Genomic DNA, 20,495 nt, shown 5'->3' with positions numbered 1-20,495 from the left:
AAGAGATGTGATCCTATCAGTGCTATTTTTCATTGCAGAATAAGTTTCCTAATAGTTTCAATGCTTTCTACATAATTCTACCCAGTATCTCTAGTCAAGAGTGAAAAATCGTATGTGAGCTTTTATAAGTTGGATATTAGAAGTGCTCAGAATGTTTAACACTAATGTTGTTCCTATTTAATATTAAATATTCCAGTGTCTTCATTCAAAAAATGAAAGCTGACTTGGAAATATACTTAGCAGAACTTATAAACTCATGTTTAATTGTAAAACACAGTGGCAAGGAATAGAAGGATTAAGCAAATTAATTAGATACAAAGTTCTTAGCCTCTAAAGCTGAACTCCTAGTAAGTTTAACTATTTGTTACCTTCTGTGCTACCACAACTTCAAAAATGATTTACTTTCTAGAATGCTGGAGGGCAGGGTGTAGGGGGGAATGACTTATGAATTAACCAGGGATTGTTTGGATATAATTATAAACTGCCAATCACCATGAGTCAATGATATTCAGACTTTTAAAGCTATTTCATTAAAAAGAAAGAAAGAAAATTAAACCTTATCTAAAAGACTGTTTATGAGACTTAAGGAACTTACACATCCATGGCTGAAGGTTCAATAATACATTCCCAGTGGAATGGTCTCTAAAAATGTCTATAATTAAAAACAGAACAGTTAAAAAAAAAAAAATTGAATGTCTTACTCTCTTGTTGGTGAGTGAGTGGCGGATTCCTTTTTTGAATCAGGAGAGCTTAGGGTTTGCAAAATACAATTATGTTTTTCGGTGGATAGGGCATCTCGTTCTTGCTCAAAGTGGATTAATTTTAAGGCCTCTATTCCATTTTCTCCTTCCATCACGTCACCCGGATTTGGCTGTGGTTCTGAACTCTTGAAAATCAGATCATCTTCACTTACAGAGACTGTGAGATCACTGCTGCTGCTGCTCAAACTTTCCTCCTCTTGCTGTTCCTGCATTTTTCTGAAGGGTTTCTGTGATTCTGGGTCCCCAGGAGGAAGATGATCTATAAGAGGGAATATGAAGACTACTGATCACTAACTTCAGGGAGAAGCGAGGTTAACACATTCTGCCTCACAGGCAGATAAATTACTCAGTTAAAAACATGTAGAAACAATCCACAATTAATTATATAGTACGTGAAAAATCATTAAAAATATCTTTAAACCTATCACAGTGGGTTTTTTTTTTTCGTTTTTATTTATTTTTGGGACAGAGAGAGACAGAGCATGAACGGGGGAGGGGCAGAGAGAGAGGGAGACACAGAATCGGAAACAGGCTCCAGGCTCTGAGCCATCAGCCCAGAGCCTGACGTGGGGCTCGAACTCACGGACCGCAAGATCGTGACCTGGCTGAAGTCGGACGCTTAACCAACTGCACCACCCAGGCGCTCCTATCACAGTGGGTTTTAAAATCAGTGAATTAGCTTGCAAAAATATTTCCACCTGTGTATTTAAGAACTCATGAGAATGGAATTTTGTTAGCCAAGTCACTGGTTTGCTTTCTGACAGAGGTAAAATTAAAGTATGTATTTTGTTCTTACAAAAGACCACCACCACTCCCAAAACCTAAACACCAAGAAAAACCAGCAAACAATCTCAGCCTCTCAACCCACCTGGGAAACCTTCCCAAGCAGAATCCTTCTCTTGAGAACACTTATTTACAGATGCACAGTATTCTGAGGCTGATAGCGGAGAGACTGGCGGTCTGGCTCTTTCTTCCTTGACTTCAATACATTCCTGTGTCAGTATTTCTCCCTCTGATCCCTCTGATCTGCTGCAACTGTCACACTTTAAATCAGTGGTTCTGTTCTCTGGACTTAATCTTTCCCGTAACGGGGAATGGAGTTCAGCAGACTTTTTGCCTTCAGATAAACTACTCCCGCCGTGACGCGTGTTGCTTCCTATCTGTAAGCAATGAGTTTGTTCCTCCTCAGACAATGCGCTGGCTGTGACTGGCGTTTTCTCACCAATCTGAAGAGATGTCTTTCCATCTATTTTGTCAGACTTATTTAAGCACTGTGTGTCACTATTAGTTTGTACTACATAGCTGTCTGTCACATTACCGCTCTGGGCTGTCTGTCGGTGTGAATGTGGGTCAGGAATTGAAAAGTTCTTTGTGGGCTGGGGAGATTTCTGCTCTGTACTGAAACCTCCAATGCTTGAGATGGCTGACATTTGGCGGCCCATAAAGATTGTTGCTGGTTGATACAATCCTCTTGACATGGCTGTCCCCAAGTTAGTTCCTGCCTGCCTTGCAACCTGCAACGCCAAGGTAGAGGTGAGTTAAACATACTGTGTCTGAACGATTGGGTTGTTTACATCCTTCTCAAAAATGAAGTGAGGAAAAGGAAGCATGGCCACTGAAATCAACACTGACCACATTTTATAAAACCCACGGCTTCCACAAAATAAGTAAGAAAAACAGTACAGTCCATAGTATTTACTTTGAATCACAATATTGGTTCCCCAAACAAATATTATCTAACAACTATATAATCTACATTTCAAAAAGAGATGCACACATTGCACAACTATGTGAAAGTACTTAATGCCACTGAATTGTACACTTAAACATGGCTAAAATGGTAAATTTTATGTTACATATATTTTAGCACAATTTAAAAAACTGAATTCTAACCACTTTTCACAGAGAGGCTTGGATTTAATAGAACTAGGGAGATACTATACCAAAAAAAAAAAAAAAAGACAGGGAGGGAGAGATGCATACAAAGGACTATAGGAGTTTTAAAAACTCTTTCTAGTATTATAGGTAATATAAAAAAAAACTTCCACTAATCATATACAGGATTGCATTAAAATATACTCCATTTGTGCAAAAATAATCCTGATTGCCAGTCAAACTGCAAATAACAGTTTTTCCTCCACATCTTCAAGTAATTTTATTTATTTATTTTTATTTGAAAGAGAGAATGAGTGCAAGGTGGGGAGAGGGGCAGAGGGAGGAAGACGGAGAGAAAAAGGGAGAGAGAGAGAGAGAGAGAGAGAGAGAGAGAGAGAGAGAGAGAGAGAGAGAATCTTAAACAGGCTCTATACTCAGTGTGGAGCCCAATGCGGGGCTCAATCCCACAACCCTAGAGTCATGACCTGAGCCAAAACCAAGAGTTGGATTGTCAACTGACCGAGCCACCCAGGTGCTCCTCAAGTAATTTTAAAGACATGTAAAACAATTTAAATTTACAGTCATGTCTATGGGGAGAATAAGCACTGTCTCTTTTTTAAAAAGAGAGGGGGCTGGCTAAGGCAACAGAAGCAATCGGTTCAGTGGCTTGGTCAAGGACACACAGAGGGAAGTAGAACTGGATGTAACAATAATGAAGCCTTGAGGAAGTTACATGCTTTTCTTTTGAAGGGACCAAAGCATCTCTACAGACCTGATAGCATTTAGCTCACAGAGGCTTGCAGAATAGATGGGGAGGTATATTTGCATCTCTCTTTTGCAGACAAGAAAATCTGAGGCCCAAATTTTAGAAGAGAAAATGTCACATACACAGCTGAAACAGAATCCAAGTCTTGCTTCTCTTCAAATATACCATCCCTCCCTGAAAGCATAAAACTTCTAGAAGAAAACATAGGCAGTAACCTCTTTGACATAAGCCTTGGCAATAGTTTTCTAGATATGTCTGCCTCCTTAGGCAAGGGAAACAAAAGCAAAAATGAACTATTGGGACTACACCAAAAAAAGCTTTTGCACAATGAATAAAATCATCAATAGAACACGAAGACAACCTACTGAATGGGTGAAGATATTTGCAAATGATATAGCTGATAAGGGGTTAACATCCAAAATATATAAGAACTTCTATAACTCAACACCAAAAAATAATCTGATTGAAAATGGGCAGATGACCTGAATAGACATTTTTCCAAAGCAGACAGACAGCCAACAGACACATGAGAAGATGCTCAACATCACTCATCATCAGGGAAATGCAAATCAAAACCACAATGAGATATTACCTCACACCTGTCAGAATGTCTAGAATCAAAAGGCAAGAAATAACAAGTGTTGGCAAGGATGTGGAGAAAAGGAACCCTTTAGTGCACTGTTGGTGGGAATGTGAATTGGTATAGCCACTGCAGAAAACAGTACATAAGTTCCTCAAAAAATTAAAAATAGAAATACTATATGGTCCAGTAATTCCACTACTGGGCATTTACCCAAAGAAAATGAAAATACTAATTCAAAAAGATATACGCACCCCTATGTTTACTGTAGTATTATTTACAATGTCCAAGATATGGAAGCAACCTAAGTATCTATCAATAGATAAATGGATAAAGAAGATGTAGTGATTACTAAAGTAACACACACACACACACACACACACACACACACACACACACACACACACAAATAAGATCTTGCCATTTACAACAACACTGATAGACCTAGAGGACATTATGCTAAGTGAAATAAGTCAGACAGAGAAAGACAAATACCATATGATTTCACTTATATGTGGAATATAAAAAACAAATGAACAAACAAGCAAATTTTTGTTTAAAAAAAAAGCAGAAACGGAACCTGGGTGGCTCCATCAGTTAAATGTCCAACTCTTGATTTTGGCAGCGCAGAGTTTAAGATTCTCTCTCCTTCTCTCTGCCCCTCCTCCCCACTTGCTTTCTCTCTCTCTCTAAAAAAAAGCATAAACATACCCATAAATACAGAAAACAAACTGATGGGTGGCTCATGTCAACAAACTCATGGGTGGCTCAGTCAATTAAGCACCCGACTTCATCTCAGGTCATGATCTCACAGTTTGTGAGTTTGAGCCCCAAGTGAGGCTCTGTGCTAACAGCTCAGAGCCTGAAGCTTGCTTTGTGTTCTGAGTCTCCCTGTCTTCTCCACCCCTCTCCCGCTCACTCTCTGTCTCTCTCAAAAATCAACACTGAAAAAAAACCAAACAAACAAAAAAACCAAACTGATGGTTTCCAGAGGAAGGAGGGTGGAGGGATGGGCAAAAAAGATGAAGGGGAATCAGAGGTACAGGCTTCCAGTTATAGAATGGGTAAGTTACGGGAATGAAAAGTACAGCATAGGGAGCACAGTCAATGCTATTGTAATAGCATTGTATGGTGTCAGATGGTAGTTATAGTTGTTATGAGCATTGCACAATGTATACAGTTGTTGAATCACTATGTTGTGTAGTGAAACTAATGTAACATTGTGTGTCAACTATACTTCAATTTTAAAAAGGAAAAAAAGTGGGGCACCTGGGTATCTCAGTCGGTTAAGTGTCCGATTTCGGCTCAGGTCATGATCTCACAGTCTGTGAGTTTGAGCCCCATATCAGGCTCTGTGCTGACAGCTTGGAGCCTGGAGCCTGCTTCAGATTCTCCCTCATTCTCTTCCCCTCCCTCACTCATGCTCTGTCTGTCTCTCTCTCAGAAATAAACTTAAACATTTTTTTTAAAAAGGGAAAAAGTGAAATAAAAGCACTAATAAGGGTAACTACATTGGTAAACATAAAAGATAGCATAAATATATTTTTGTAACTTTTTTTCTCCTAAATGATTTAAAACACAATTGCATCAAGCAATGATTACAAATATATGTTGATGAGCAGCATATGAGATATAAAGACATAGCTCGTACTATAATTACAACACAAAGGAAAAGGAAAGGAATAGAACTGTATAGCAACAAAGTTTTGGCATGCTATTAAAATTAAGTTGGTATTAGTCTGACTAGATACTTATAAGCTATTAATTATAACACCAGGAAACCCACAGCAACAGAAATGATAGGGAATCAAAATGGCACACTAAGAAATATATATTTAAAGCAAAAGAAGGCAGTATGGAGGATAAAAGGACATAAAAAGATATATGGAAAAGAAAGTACAAAATGGCAGAATAGAATCCTACCTTTTTAGTAACCACATTAAGTGTAAATGGATTAAACACTACCATTGAAGTCAGAGATTGGCAGAAAAGATTTTTTAAAAGCCATGATCCAACTATATGCTATCTAAAGTGACTCATTTTAGATTCAAAGCCACAAACAGGTTAAAGGAACAGGAGAGTAAATGATATATGAACAGAACCTCATGAAAAAAAATATATACAGACAGTAATCAAAAGAAAGCTGAAGTGGCTATACTAATATCACATGAAATAGACTTTAAGATACAAAATTGATACTAGAGACAAAGGACATTTTATAATGTTAAAATGGTCAATTTGTGAAAAAGATATAACAATTAGAAAAAATATATATATATGACAAAAAATTCCTAAAATACATGAAGCAAAAACTGAAAGAATTAAAAGGACAATTCAATAATAATAGCTGTTATTACTCCACATTCAATAAGACTCCACATTGCACAATATATAAAACTAAACAGAAGGTCATTAAGGAAATAGAAGACTTGAACAACCGTAAACCAACTAGACCTAACAGACATACATAGAAGACTCTACCTACCAACAGCAGAATCCATATTCTCAAGTGCACATGGAACATTCTGTGAGATAGACCCATATTTTTGGCAATAAATCAAGTTTCAATACATTTAAAGGGTTAGAAAGTATGTTCTCTAATGACAATGGAATGAAATTAGAACTCAATAAAATAAGGACATTTGGTAAATTCACAAATATGTAGAAATTGCAAAACCCACTCTAAATAACTAATGGGTCAAGGAAGAAATTACAAGGCAAATTAGAAAATAGTCAGAGATAAATGAAAAGCAAAACACAACATACTAAAGCCTACAACAAGCAGTTGTAGAGGCAAATTCATACCTACAAAAGCCTATATTAATATTCATAGCTATAAAAGCCTATATTAAAAAAAAAGAAAGAACTCAAATCAATAGCCTAACCTTCCATGTTAAGAAATTAAAAAAAGAAGAGCCAATTAAATCCAAAGCAAGCAGAAGGAAGGAAATAATAAAGATCAGAGCAGAACTAAATGAATTAGAGAAGAGAAAAGCAGCAGTGACAATCAACAAAACCAAAGGTTGATTCTTTGAAAAGATCAACAGATTGACATATGTTTAGCTAGACTAAGAAAAAAAAAACTTAAGTTATCAAAATCAGAAATGAAAGTAAGTACTTTGTTACTAACCCTATAGATATAAAAAAGATTATAAGGGAATACTATGAATAATTGTATGCCAACAAATTAGCCAACCTAGATGAATTGGACAAATTCTTAGAAAGACACACACTATTAAAACTGACTCCAGAAGAAATAGAAAATCTGAATAGACTTGTAACTAGTTAAGAAACTGAATTGTAGTAAAAAAACTTACCCCAAAGAAAAGTCAGGATCACAACTCTTCACTGGTTAATTCTACCATAGGTTTAAAGAGTTAACACCAATCCTTCATAAACTCTTCCAAAAATAGGCAAGGAAGAAAAACTTCTTGACACACTCTATAAAGTCAGTCCCTAATACCAAAACCAGACAAAGATATCTCAAAAAAGGAAAACTACAGGCCAATATTTCTTATGAATATAGATGTAAAAACTTCCAACACAATACTAGAGAACTGAATTCAGAAACAAACAAAAGGATTTATACATCATGACTAAGTAGGATTTATGCCAAGAATACAAAGTTAGTTCAACGTATGAAGATCAAGTAATGTAACAGAATAAAGGGGGGAAAAACTCCCAAAAGATTATCTCCATAGACACAGGAAAATCATTTGATAAAATCCATCACATGCTCATGATAAAAAGCACCAAACTTGGAATAAAAGGGAACTCCCTCAACCTGATGAAGTGCATCTCTGAAAAACACCCAACAACATAGTCAATGGTGAAAGACTGAAAGCTTTCTTCCTAAGATCAAGATTAACACAAGAATATCTGTTCTTACCACTTCTATGTAACACAGCATGCAGATTCTAGCCAGGACTGTATGGTAAGAAAAAAAGAAAAAACAAAAGACATCTAGATTTCAAAGAAAGAAGTAAAACTATCTCTATTGGCAGATGACATGATCTCATATAAAGAAAAGCCTAATGGGGTGCCTGGGTGGCTCAGTCGGTTGAGTGTCCAACTCTTGGTTTTGGCTCAAGTCATGACCCTAGGGTTGTGGGATAAAGTGCTGCACTGGGCTCCATACTGAGCGTGGAACCTGCTTAAGAAAGATTCTCTCTCTAGCTCTCCCTCTGCCCCTCCCCTTCTCAAATTAAAAAATGAAAAGAAAAGAAAAACCTAAAGAATCGCAAGAAAAGATTAGAGGTAATAAGTTCAGCAAGGTTGTAGGATACAAGATCAATATACAAATAGAAATAATGTATTTCTATTCATTAGCAATAAACAATCTGAAACTGAAATCAGAAATCAATTCTATTTATAATAGCATAAAAACACAGAAGAATAAATTTAACAAAGAAGCACAAGACTTGTATACTGAAAACTACAAAACATTGATGAAAGAAGTTAAAGAAGGCCCAAATAAATGGAAAGACATTCTGTATTCAAGGTACATAAGACTTGATATTAAGATGATCAAATCTGGGGTGCCTGGGTGGCTCATGGCTCAGTCGGTTGGGTGTCCGACTTTGGCTCATGTCATGATCTTGCGGTTTGTGAGTTCAAGCCCCGCGTCCAGCTCTGTCTGATGGCTCTGAGCCTGGAGACTGCTTTGGATTCTGTGTCTCCCTCTCTGCCCCTCCCTGCTCACGCTCTGTCTCTCTCTGTCTCTAAATAATACATAAACGTTAAAAAAAAAAAAGAGGACCAAATCTTACTCCCAAATTGATCTACATATCCAATGCAATCTCTATCAAAATCTTGGCTAGCATTCTTGCAGAAATTGGCAAGATGACACGAAAATTCATATGGAAATCCAAAGAACCCAGAATAACCAAAGCAATTTTCCAAAAAAGCTTGGAGACCTAATATTACCCACTTTTAAAACTTACTACAAAACTAGGGTAATTGTAGACCTCATTGGCATAAGGATAAACATACAGATCATTGGAAGAGAATTGAAAGCCCAGAAATATTCATGCATCTACAGTCAACTGACTTGTTTAAAGACATTTTTAAAGAGTAGTTTTTTTTTTTAATTTTTTTTTTAACGTTTATTTATTTTTGAGACAGGGAGAGACAGAGCATGAACGGGGGAGGGTCACAGAGAGAGGGAGACACAGAATCCGAAACAGGCTCCAGGCTCTGAGCCGCCAGCACAGAGCCCGACGCGGGGCTCGAACCCACTGACCGTGAGATCGTGACCTGAGCCGAAGTCAGACGCCCAACCGACTAAGCCACCCAGGCGCCCCAAGAGTAGTTTTTGATTCAAGGCTAGAAGGGGCTGGAATTGGTTATTTCTCTTCCTCCACATTGAAGGCTATGCCTTCTGGGTTGGTATTTCTCTTCTCTCAGGTCAGTTAGGCTCTGGTCAGTTTCTCCTGAGGGCAGATCTTTTTAAGAACAGAATTCTTTCCTATATTTCAAAATGATTACTTTTTCCCTGCCTATGCCTGAATTATAGGGGGATTTTTCTCTGATATTCACTGTGCGGAACTGGTAAAGCTCCCTGGAATTAAAACACAAAAGGTGGGATCGGGGGGCTATGAGTAGGTCTCTCTGGAGTTATCTCTCAGACCTGTCCATGCTGAGCCTCCAGCAATTTGTCAATTACAGCTTGGATTTCTCTATCCTGGCACCAGTTATTGTAGTGGTTTCAGCTCTGCTCTAACAAGCTGTGATTCTCTGTATTCCCTGTTGGTCTCTCCAATTTTAGAGGCAGCAGATTGCTCTGTAACCCCACTTCTCTGAGAGATCTAAGAGTTGTTGATTCTTTGGTTTGTTCAGCTTTTTACTTGTTAGGACAGTGTGGTGACTTCCAAGCTTCGTATATGTTGGGTCAGAAAGCAGACTACAAAGTAATTTCAGTAGCTGAATATTATCCTATTCTATAAATGTACAATAATTTATTTAACCCATCTTATTTTGATGGACCTTGGTTTGTTTCCCACCATCTACCATTCCAAACCATGCTGCAATGATGATCCTTGAGCATATGTCTCTCTGTACACATGCAAGTACAAGACAGCTTCTTATAATTGAAATTGCTGGATCAACACTTGACTTATAGGATATTGCCATTTTGCCATCCAAAGAGGCCATTATGTCATTATTAAGAATATTCCATTGCACCATAAGGTTTAAATAGCAAAATTATAGTAACCAACATTCTGATTCACCTGATATAAATATTATTTGTGACTTCTATTCCTTTTGTCTCTCTATTCCTTTTGTAATTGAAAAGCTAATATAAGAACAAAGACATATTTAAAATAGGCAAAATCACCTATTACCATTATCCTAATCTAACAACTACTTTCATTTTTCCTATTGTCAAAAAAAAAGTTCTTTAAATATATGGCTTCAAGGGATGGGCCCTTGTGTAGAAGTTAAAGCTGGCCATATGCTGAGGTCAGCTAGTACAAAATTGAGGCAAATCAATGATCAGACTTATGGGTTTGGGAGGTCTTTGATTTTTCACTTTCAAGACCCATTTAGAGAATGTTAATGAACCAATACCAGAGTAATTACTAACCCAGCACAGGGAATACACACCTCCCTCTTTGGTGGTCTGTTAAAGGCCAAAACATAAAGCAAAGGAGTAGCCATGTCTTAGAGAGAAGAAAGCCACCTGGGGAAGGTCAAAGAAAGTGCCCTGGATTACTCCTTTCTACCTGTAATTCTCAAAGTCCTCTGACTTACTAAGAGGCCAAAAACTCCAAGTCCATTCCCACTGAACAAAGAACCCCAAGAGCTAAGAAATGGAGAGAAACAGCAATATAGTAACCTGCACAATCAACAAAAGTAGCATGTAATGATTTAACTTACAGTAAATGCTTCTAAAACCACAGTAAGTGAAAAACAGCAACAACAATTGAAAACAGTGCTGTTAATGAAGAATACTTCATAAAAGTAGGAGAGATTCCAAATCTCTATGACAGCAAATGGTTATAAACTGCCATTTTTGCCAAGCGTTCAACACTTTTTAGAATATGGAACTGCGGGTCCTCAACAAACTCTACTAATATACTACTTACCAACATAGTAATCAATGAGAACATCACATTTATTTTAATTTTTTAATATTTTAAAAATTTTTATTCATTTATTTTGAGAGAGAAAGACAGTGAAATAGAATATGAGTGGAGGAGGAGCAGGAGAGAGAAAATCCCAAGCAGGGTCCATGCAGTCAGCACATAGCCTGACTCAGGGCTCAATCTTACCAACTATGAGATCATGCCCTGAGCAGAGATCAAGAGTTGGACACTTAACTGACTGAGCCACCCAGGCACCCAGAACATTACATTTTAGTGGCGTATAATAAATCAGAAGTTATGGAAAGGTGGCCTGTAATTATGCATAAAATTAGAATCTACAGACTGGTGCATTTGTTTGCCTATAGGACCAAAAGAGACAACTTGCATTTGAGGATCTGTTGAGACCCAATAGGAAGTTTTTTCTGCTCTATCTCTAGTTGTTCATTTGTGGGGGAGGAGGGTTAAGTTTTTGGTATGATTTCAACCTTACAGAAAAGTTTCAGGAATCATAAGAAAAACTCCAATATCTTTTGTCTAGAATAATCAATTATTTACATTTTGCCCCATTTGTTTTATCATTCTCTCTCTACATATATGTGTATGTTTACACATACACACACACACACCACACAATTTTTTCCTGAACCATTTGAGGGTAAATGGAGATATCTGGTCCCTCTCCCCCAAACATTTCAGTGTATATTTCCTGAGCACAGGGACATTCTCTTTCATCAGTAGAGAGAGTTCAATGATTAAAATCGGGAAATTCAACATTGATAAAATGCTATTTTCTATTCCACAGTCCTCATTCAAACTTTGTTACTTGGCCAAATAATATCCTTTATATAGCTACCTTTTTCCCAGTTTCAGGATCCAATCTAGAGCCATCTCTCTTTGAGGTTATTTTAACCTGGAACAACTCCTCAGTCTTTGTCATTCCTGACCTTGACATTTTTTAAGAATATAAGCTATCTACTTTGCAGACTGTCTCCCAATGTGTGCTTGACTAATGTTTCCTCATGATTATGTCCAGGTTATGCATTTTTCGCAGGAAAACCACAGAAGTATGTTTACAGTTTTCAGTAACAGGAATACTACTCTGATAAAGCAAATTTATTGGGATGGAAATTAACCCCCAATCCTCCCACTATGAAGCAGAATAATTAGAAATATTTGTTTAAAAATTTGCCTTCTTAAAAAAACAAAAAAAAATTAAAAAACAAGAGGGACAACAACATAATATCACTTTATACCTATTACATTAAATTTTAGAAATTAAAATTATAACACCCAATCCTGGATTGGGTCCTGGAACAGAAAAAGGACATTGAGGGAAAATCTGATGAAATACAAAGTCTGGAGTTTAGTTAACAATAATGTACCTAAGTTAGTTTTTTACATCTGACAAATGTGGCATTGTAATGTGGACCATTGTGGGAAATGGGTGAGGGATCCAAGGAAGCTATATTGTCTCTGCAACTTTTCTGCAAATCTAAAATTATTCTAGAATAAAAAGTTTACTTAAAAAGATAACCCCTTGGGGAGGAGAAGCCAAGATGGTGAAACAGCATGGAAGTTTTTTGTGTGTCTCGTGTCCAAGAAATACAGCCAAACCAACACTAAACCATCCTACACACCTAGAAAACTCACTGGAGGATTAACACAACAATCTGCACAACCTGAACCACAGAATTCAGCAGGTACGTGGCACGAAGAGCTGAACTTGGGAAGCGAGGAGCAGGAAGTGCGGTGCTTTTGCAAGCAAAGAGAGGATGGAGACTGGTGGAGGGAGAATATGGGTAAAGCACCCCTCCCCAAAAGCAGCTGGAGAGAAAGTGGAAAATTGGAAACAGCTGCAGGGACTAAACTAAAAAGGGAGAAAGGAGAAAGGAGAGGGTTTAAATTCCAATAAGACTGTAAACAAGGGGAGTGCAGTCTGCAACTCTGCATCTTGATACCTGGCAGTGCTCTGCTGGGAAGGGTGAATCCCCAAGAAAAGAGTGGGGCCCAGGAGGTTCTCAGGCCACACAGGGAAAAGCAGTTTCACTGCTGGAAGGACATTTGGTAGAGACTGTTGAAGCTACCTGGTCCCAGCAGACTCCAGAAGGTGGCCACATTTGCTGGTGCTGGGTCAAGGTCATTAGGGTCTGGCCTGGTGCCAGATGTGTGTTGTGATTTTCCACAATCCCTGAAAAGCTACTGCTACACTATCTCGCAAACTTTTTCTGGGGCAGGCTGGTACCGCAGTCTCAAGGCACCGGCAGCAGCGGGGTCTAGCAAGCATTCCTGGGCACAGCCGACATTCGGCCATTGCTCACTCGACCACTGTGCAGTGAGACCTTCCTGCAGAGGGGCAGAATGGGTCAAAGCTACAGTCCTTCAGAAGTAAGGGGCTGGGAAAAACAGCCACATTGGAGACAAAACTCAGGAGACAGATACTGCCTGGGGTCTGGTCATGGAGAGTGAAAACGCAGGGAGTGGACAAAAGCTGAAGACAGAGGACAGGTGTGCGATTGCTAATCTGGGAGAACAGAGTTCCAAAACTAGAGACTGGGTAGCTGGGTGGCACCATTTTCACCGCTCCCGCGCATGTGCATACACACCTAGGAGCGCTACAACACTCCACCCCACTAGGGTAGCAGCGCCATCTAGTGAAGAGCAGAGTCATTATACTGAGCCCTGTCCAACTGGGCGACCTTCACTCTTCAAGAACACAAGTCTCACCGCCTGCTTAGTTTATGGACTATAAAGTGCTACATAGTCTGACTTCTAGGGGAAAGCGAAGTAATTTCACTCCTACTTCAATCTGTTAGCAGGCCCATCTATTCGATTTTCTTTCTTTTTTTTCTCTTTTGTACTTCTTTTCTTTTTCTTGAATACAGAAAGAGAAAAAATTCATTTTTATTAAAAATTTTTTCTTTAATTTTTATTACTGTATTTTTTACTTTTGTGGAAAAATTTCCAAATTCTATTTTACTTCCATCATTTTATTTTAGTCTACTTCAGTGTATTCACCTTTTTAAATTTTCAAACAATTTCCTTTTTCTTTTTCGTTTCTTTTCTTTTTCTTGAATGCAGAAAGAGAAAAGCTTCATTTTTACTTTCAATTTCTATTAAAAATATTTTTATTTCATTTTTTACTATATTTTTTGCTTTTAGGTAAATTTTTTCAAATTTTATTTTACTTCCATCATTTTATTTTAGTCTACTATAGTGTATTCACTTTTTCAAATTTTCAAATGATTTCCTTTTTTAAATCTTTTTTCTTTTTTGTTTCTTTTCATTTTCTTGAATACAGAAAAAGAAAAAAATTCATTTTTATTTTTAATTTTTATTAAAAACATTTTTCTTTAATTTTTCTACTATATTCTTTACTTTTGTGTATATTTTGTCAAATTCTGTTTTATTCCCATCATCTCATTTTAGTCTACTTCAGTGTATTCATGTTTTCAAATTCTTGAACGATTTCCTCTTTTTTTACTCCCCCTGCTTTTTTTCCCTAATCTGTCAAACCCCTTTCAACACCCAGACCAAAACACATCTAGGATCCAGCATCATTTATTTGATTTGTGTGTGTGTGTGTTTAATTTTTTAATTTTAATATTTTTTTATTTTAATTTTTCTACCTCATTAATTCCTTTCTCCCTTCAAAATGACAAAAAAAAGGAATTCACCCCAAAAGAAAGAGCACAAAGAAACGACAGCCAGGGATTTAACCAACACATATATAAGCAAGATGTCTGAACCAGAATTTAGAATCACCATAATAAGAATACTAGCTGGAGTCAAAAACAGATTAGAATCCCTTTCTGCAGAGACAAAAGAGGTACAAAATAGCCAGAATGAAATTAAAAATGCTATAACTGAGCTGCAATCATGGATGGATGCAGTGGTGGCAAGGATGGATAAGGCAGAACAGAGAATCAACGATATAGAGGACAAACTTATAGAGAATAATGAAGCAGAAAAAAAGAGGGAGATTAAGGCAAAAGAGCACGATTTAAGAATTAGAGAAATCAGTGACTCCTTAAAAAGGAACAACATCAGAATCAAATGGGTCCCAGAAGAGGAAGAGAGAGAAATAGGGGTAGAAGGATTATGTGAGGAAATCATAGCAGAAAACTCTCCTAACCTGGGGAAAGACACAGACATCAAAATCCAGGAAGCACAGAGGACCCCCATTAGATTCAACAAAAACCGACCATCACAAGGCATATCACAGTCAAATTCACAAAATACTCAGGCAAGGAGAGAATCGTGAAAGCGGCAAGAGAAAAAAAGTCCCTAACCTACAAGAGAAGACAGATCAGGTTTGCAGCAGACCTATCCACAGAAACTTGGCAGGCCAGAAAGAAGTGGAAGGATATAGTCAGTGTGCTGAATCAGAAAAATATGCAGCCAAGAATTCTTTATCCAGCAAGGCTGTCATTCAAAATAGAAGGAGAGATAAAAAGTTTCCCAGACAAACAAAAATTAAAGGAGTTTGTGATCACTAGACCAGCCCTGCAAGAAATTTTAAGGGGGACTCTCTGAAGGGACAAAAGATGAAAAAGTATATGTATATATACATATGTATATGTGTATACACATATACATATACACGTGTATATGTACATGTGTATACACATATACATATACACGTGTATATGTACATGCGTATACACACACATATATATACATACACACGTGTATATGTATATATACTTTTCCATCTTTTCTCCCCTCAGAGGGAGGTATTTATTTATATAAATAAATAAATACCAAAAGCAACAAAGATTAGAAAGGACCAAAGAACACCACCAGAAACTCCAACTCTATAAGCATCATAATGGCAATAAATTCGTATCATCTAGAGTGAGTATCAGTACTCACTCTAAACGTCAATGGACTCAATGCTCCAATCAAAAGACATAGGGTAACAATGGATAAGAAAACAAGATCCATCTATATGCTGTTTACAAGAAACCCACTTTAGACCGAAAGACACCTTCAGATTGAAAATAAGGGGATGGAGAACCATCTATCATGCTAATGGTCAACAAAAGAAAGCCGGAGTAGCCATACTTATATCAGAAAATCTAGACTTTAAAATAAAGACTGTATCAAGAGATGCAGAAGGACATTATATCATAATCAAGGGGTCTATCCACCAAGAAGACTTAACAATTGTAAACATTTATGTGCCAAATGTGTGAGCACCCAAATATATAAATCAATTAAACACACAAAGAAACTCATTGATAGCAACACCATAATAGTAGACTTCAACACCCCACTCACAACAATGGAAAGATCATCTAATAAAAAAATCAACAAGGAAACAATGGCTTTGAATGACACAGTGGACCAGATGGACTTAACAAATATATTCAGAACATTTCATCCTAAAGCAGTGGAATATACATTCTTCTCTGGTGCACATGGAACTTTCTCCAGAATAGACCATATACTGGGACACAAATCAGCCCTAAGTAAGTACAAAAAGATCGAGATCATACCGTGCATATTTTCAGACCACAATGCTATGAAACTGGAAATCAACCACAAGAAAAAAATTTGGAAAGGTAACAAATACTTGGAGACTGAAGAACATCCTACTAAAGAATGAATGGGCTAACCAAGCAGTTAAAGAGGAAACTACAAAGTATATGGAAGCCAATGAAAATGATAACACCACAACCCAAAACTTCTAGGATGCAGCAAAGGTGGTCATAAGAGGAAAGTAGATAGCATTCCAGGCCTTCCTAAAGAAGGAAGAAAGATCTCAGATACAAAACCTAACCTTACACCTTAAGGAACTGGAAAAAGAACAGCAAATAAAACCTAAAACCAGAAGAAGACAGGAAATAATAAAGATTAGAGCAGAAATTAATGCTATCAAAACAAACAAACAAACAAACAAACAAACAAACAAAACCAGAAGAGATCAATTAAACCAGAAGCTGGTCCGTTGAAAGAATTAACAAAGTTGATAAACCACTAGCCAAATTGATCAAAAAGATAAAGGAAAGGACCTAAATGTAATCAAGAATGAAAGAGGAGAGATCACAACCAACACAACAGAAATAAAAACAATAATAAGAGAATATTATGAGCAATTATATGCCAATAAAATGGGCAATCTGGAAGAAATGGACAAATTCCTAGAAATAGACACTACCAAAACTGAAACAGGAAGAAATAGAAAATTTGAACAGACCCATAACCAGTAAGGAAATCAAATTAGTAATAAAAAATCTGCCAAAAAACAAGAGTCGAGGGCCAGATGGCTTTCCAGGGGATTTCTACCAAACATTTAAGGAAGATTTAACACCTATTCTCTTGAAACTGTTCCAAAAAATAGAAAAGGAAGGAAAACTTCCAAACCCTTTCTATGAAACCAGCATTACCCTGATTCCAAAACCAGACAGAGACCCCACTGAAAAGGAGAACTATAGACCACTTTCCCTGATGAACATGGATGCAAAAGTCCTCAACAAGATATTAGCCAACCGGCTCCAACAAAACATTAAAAAAATTACTCACCACAACCAAGTGGGATTTACACCTGGGATGCAGGGCTGGTTCAATATCCGCAAAATAATTAACGTGATTCATCACATCAGTAAAAGAAAGGACAAGAACCATATGATCCTCTCAATAGATGCAGAGAAAGCATTTGACAAAATACAGCATCCTTTCTTGAGAAAAACCCTCAAGAAAGTAGGGATGGAAGGATCATACCTCGAGATCATAAAAGCCACATATGAACAATCCAACATTAATATCATCCTCAATGGGGAAAAACTGAGAGCTTTCCCCCTAAGGTCAGGAACAAGATAGGGATGTCCACTCTTGCCACTGTTATTCAACATAGTATTGGAAGCGTTAGCCTCTGCTATCAGACAACACAAAGAAATAAAAGGCATCCAAATCGGCCAGGAGGAGGTCAAACTTTCACTCTTCGCAGATGACATGATACTCTATATGGAAAACCCAAATGACACCACCAAAAAACTGCTAGAACTGATTCATGAATTCAGCAAAGTTGCAGGATATAAAATCAATGCACAGAATCGGTTGCATTCCTATACACCAACAATGAAGCAACAGAAAGACAAATCAAGGAATCGATCCCATTTACAATTGCACAAAAACCATAAAATACCTAGGAATAAATCTAACCAAAGAGGTGAAAAATCTATATGCTGAAAACTACAGAAGGCTGATGAAAGAAATTGAAGAAGACACAAAGAAATGGAAAAAGATTCCATGCTCCTAGATAGGAAGAACAAATATTGTTAAAATGTCAACACTACCCAAAGCAATCTATGTATTCAATGCAATCCCTATAAAAATAACACCAGTATTCTTCACAGAGCTAGAACAAATAATCCTAAAATTTGTTTTTGTTTTTTTAATATGAAATTTATTGTGAAATTGGTTTCCATACAACACCCAGTGCTCATACCAAAGAGTGCCCTCCTCAATACCCATCACCTACCCTCCCCTCCCTCCCACCCCCCATCAACCCTCAGTTTGTTCTCAGTTTTTAAGAGTCTCTTATGCTTTGGCTCTCTCCCTCTCTAACCTCTTTTTTTTTCTGCCCCTCCCCCACGGACTTCTGTTAAGTTTCTCAGGATCAACATAAGAGTGAAAACATATGGTATCTGTCTTTCTCTGTATGACTTATTTCACTTAGCATGACACTCTCCAGTTCCATCCATGTTGCTACAAAAGGCCATATTTCATTCTTTCTCATTGCCATGTAGTACTCCATTGTGTATAGAAACCACAATTTCTTTTATCCATTCATCAGTTGATGGACATTTAGGCTCTTTCCATAATTTGGCTATTGTTGAGAGTGCTGCTATAAACATTGGGGTACAAGTGCCCCTATGCATCAGCACTCCTGTATTCTTTAGGTAAATTCCTAGCAGTGCTATTGCTGGGTCATAGGGTAGGTCTATTTTTAATTTTTTGAGGAACCTCCACATTGTTTTCCAGAGCGGCTGCACCAGTTTGCATTCCCACCAACAGTGCAAGAGGGTTCCCATTTCTCCACATCCTCTCCAGCATCTATAGTCTCCTGATTTGTTCATTTTGGCCACTCTGACTTGCGTGAGGAGATATCTGAGTGTGGTTTTGATTTGTATTTCCCTGATGAGGAGTGACGTTGAGCATCTTTTCATGTGTCTGTTGGCCATCTGGATGTCTTCTTTAGAGAAGTGTCTATTCATGTCTTCTGCCCATGTCTTCACTGGATCATTTGTTTTTCGGGTGTGGAGTTTGGTGAGCTCCTTATTGATTTTGGATACTAGCCCTTTGTCCAATATGTCATTAGCAAATATCTTTTCCCACTCCGTTGGTTGCCTTTTAGTCTTGTTGATGGTTTCCTTTGCTGTGCAAAAGCTTTTTATCTTCATGAGGTCTCAATAGTTCATGTTTGCTTTTAATTCCCTTGCCTTTGAGGAAGTGTGAAGTAAGATAATGCTGCGGCTGAGGTCAGAGAGGTTTGTTCCTGCTTTCTCCTCTAGGGTTTTGATGGTTTCCTGTCTCACATTCAGGTCCTTTATCCATTTTGAGTTTATTTTATGAATGGTGTAAGAAAGTGGTGTAGTTTCATCCTTCTGCATATTGCTGTCCAGTTCTCCCAGCACCATTTGTTAAAGAGACTTTTTTCCATTGGATATTCCTTCCTGCTTTGTCAAAGATTAGTTGGCCATACTTTTGTGCATCTAATTCTGGGGTTTCTATTCTATTCCATTGGTTTATGTATCTGTTTTTGTGCCAATACCATGCTGTCTTGATGATTACAGCTTTGTAGTAGAGGCTAAAGTCTGGGATTGTGATGCCTCCTGCTTTGGTCTTCTTCAAAATTACTTTGGCTATTTGGGGCCTTTTGTGGTTCCATACGAATTTTAGGATTACTTGTTCTAGCTTTGAGAAGAATGCTGGTGCTATTTTGATTGGGATTGCATTGAATGTGTAGATAGCTTTGGGTAGTATTGACATTTTGACAATATTTATTCTTCCAATCCATGAGCACGGAATGTTTTTCCATTTCTTTATGTCTTCTTCAATTTCCTTCATAAGGTTTCTATACTTTTCAGCATACAGATCTTTTATATCTTTGGTTAGGTTTATTACTAGGTATTTTATGCTTCTTGGTGCAATTGTGAGTCGGATCAGTTTCTTTATTTGTCTTTCTGTTGCTTCATTATTAGTGTATAAGAATGCAACTGATGTCTGTACATTGATTTTGTATCCTGCGACTTTGCTCAATTCATGTATCAGTTCTAGCAGACTTTTGGTGGAGTCTATCGGATTTTCCATGTATAATATCATGTCATCTGAAAAAAGTGAAAGCTTGACTTCATCTTTGCCATCTTTGCCTTTGATTTCCTTTTGTTGTCTGATTGCTGATGCTAGAACTTCCAAAATAT

At 37.4% G+C, this 20,495-nt stretch overlaps 1 protein-coding gene across 1 annotated transcript in view; it reads right to left on the bottom strand.

Annotated features, from left to right (window-relative positions):
• KIZ (kizuna centrosomal protein) overlaps positions 1 to 20,495 on the bottom strand; it is a 143,723-nt gene that overhangs the window by 83,468 nt on the left and 39,760 nt on the right. The window contains exons 5-6 of the mRNA XM_047854270.1: positions 1,630 to 2,275; positions 702 to 1,020 (exon numbers count right to left, since the gene is read on the bottom strand). Coding sequence (XP_047710226.1) covers positions 702 to 1,020; positions 1,630 to 2,275 — 965 coding nt within the window. The remainder of the gene's footprint in view (positions 1 to 701; positions 1,021 to 1,629; positions 2,276 to 20,495) is intronic.

The sequence above is a fragment of the Prionailurus viverrinus genome, chromosome A3 (genome assembly GCF_022837055.1).
Source record: "Prionailurus viverrinus isolate Anna chromosome A3, UM_Priviv_1.0, whole genome shotgun sequence".
NCBI lineage: Eukaryota > Metazoa > Chordata > Mammalia > Carnivora > Felidae > Prionailurus > Prionailurus viverrinus.
The sequence above is the reverse complement of the archived record's forward strand: the minus strand, read 5'-3'. Positions and strand labels throughout refer to the sequence as shown.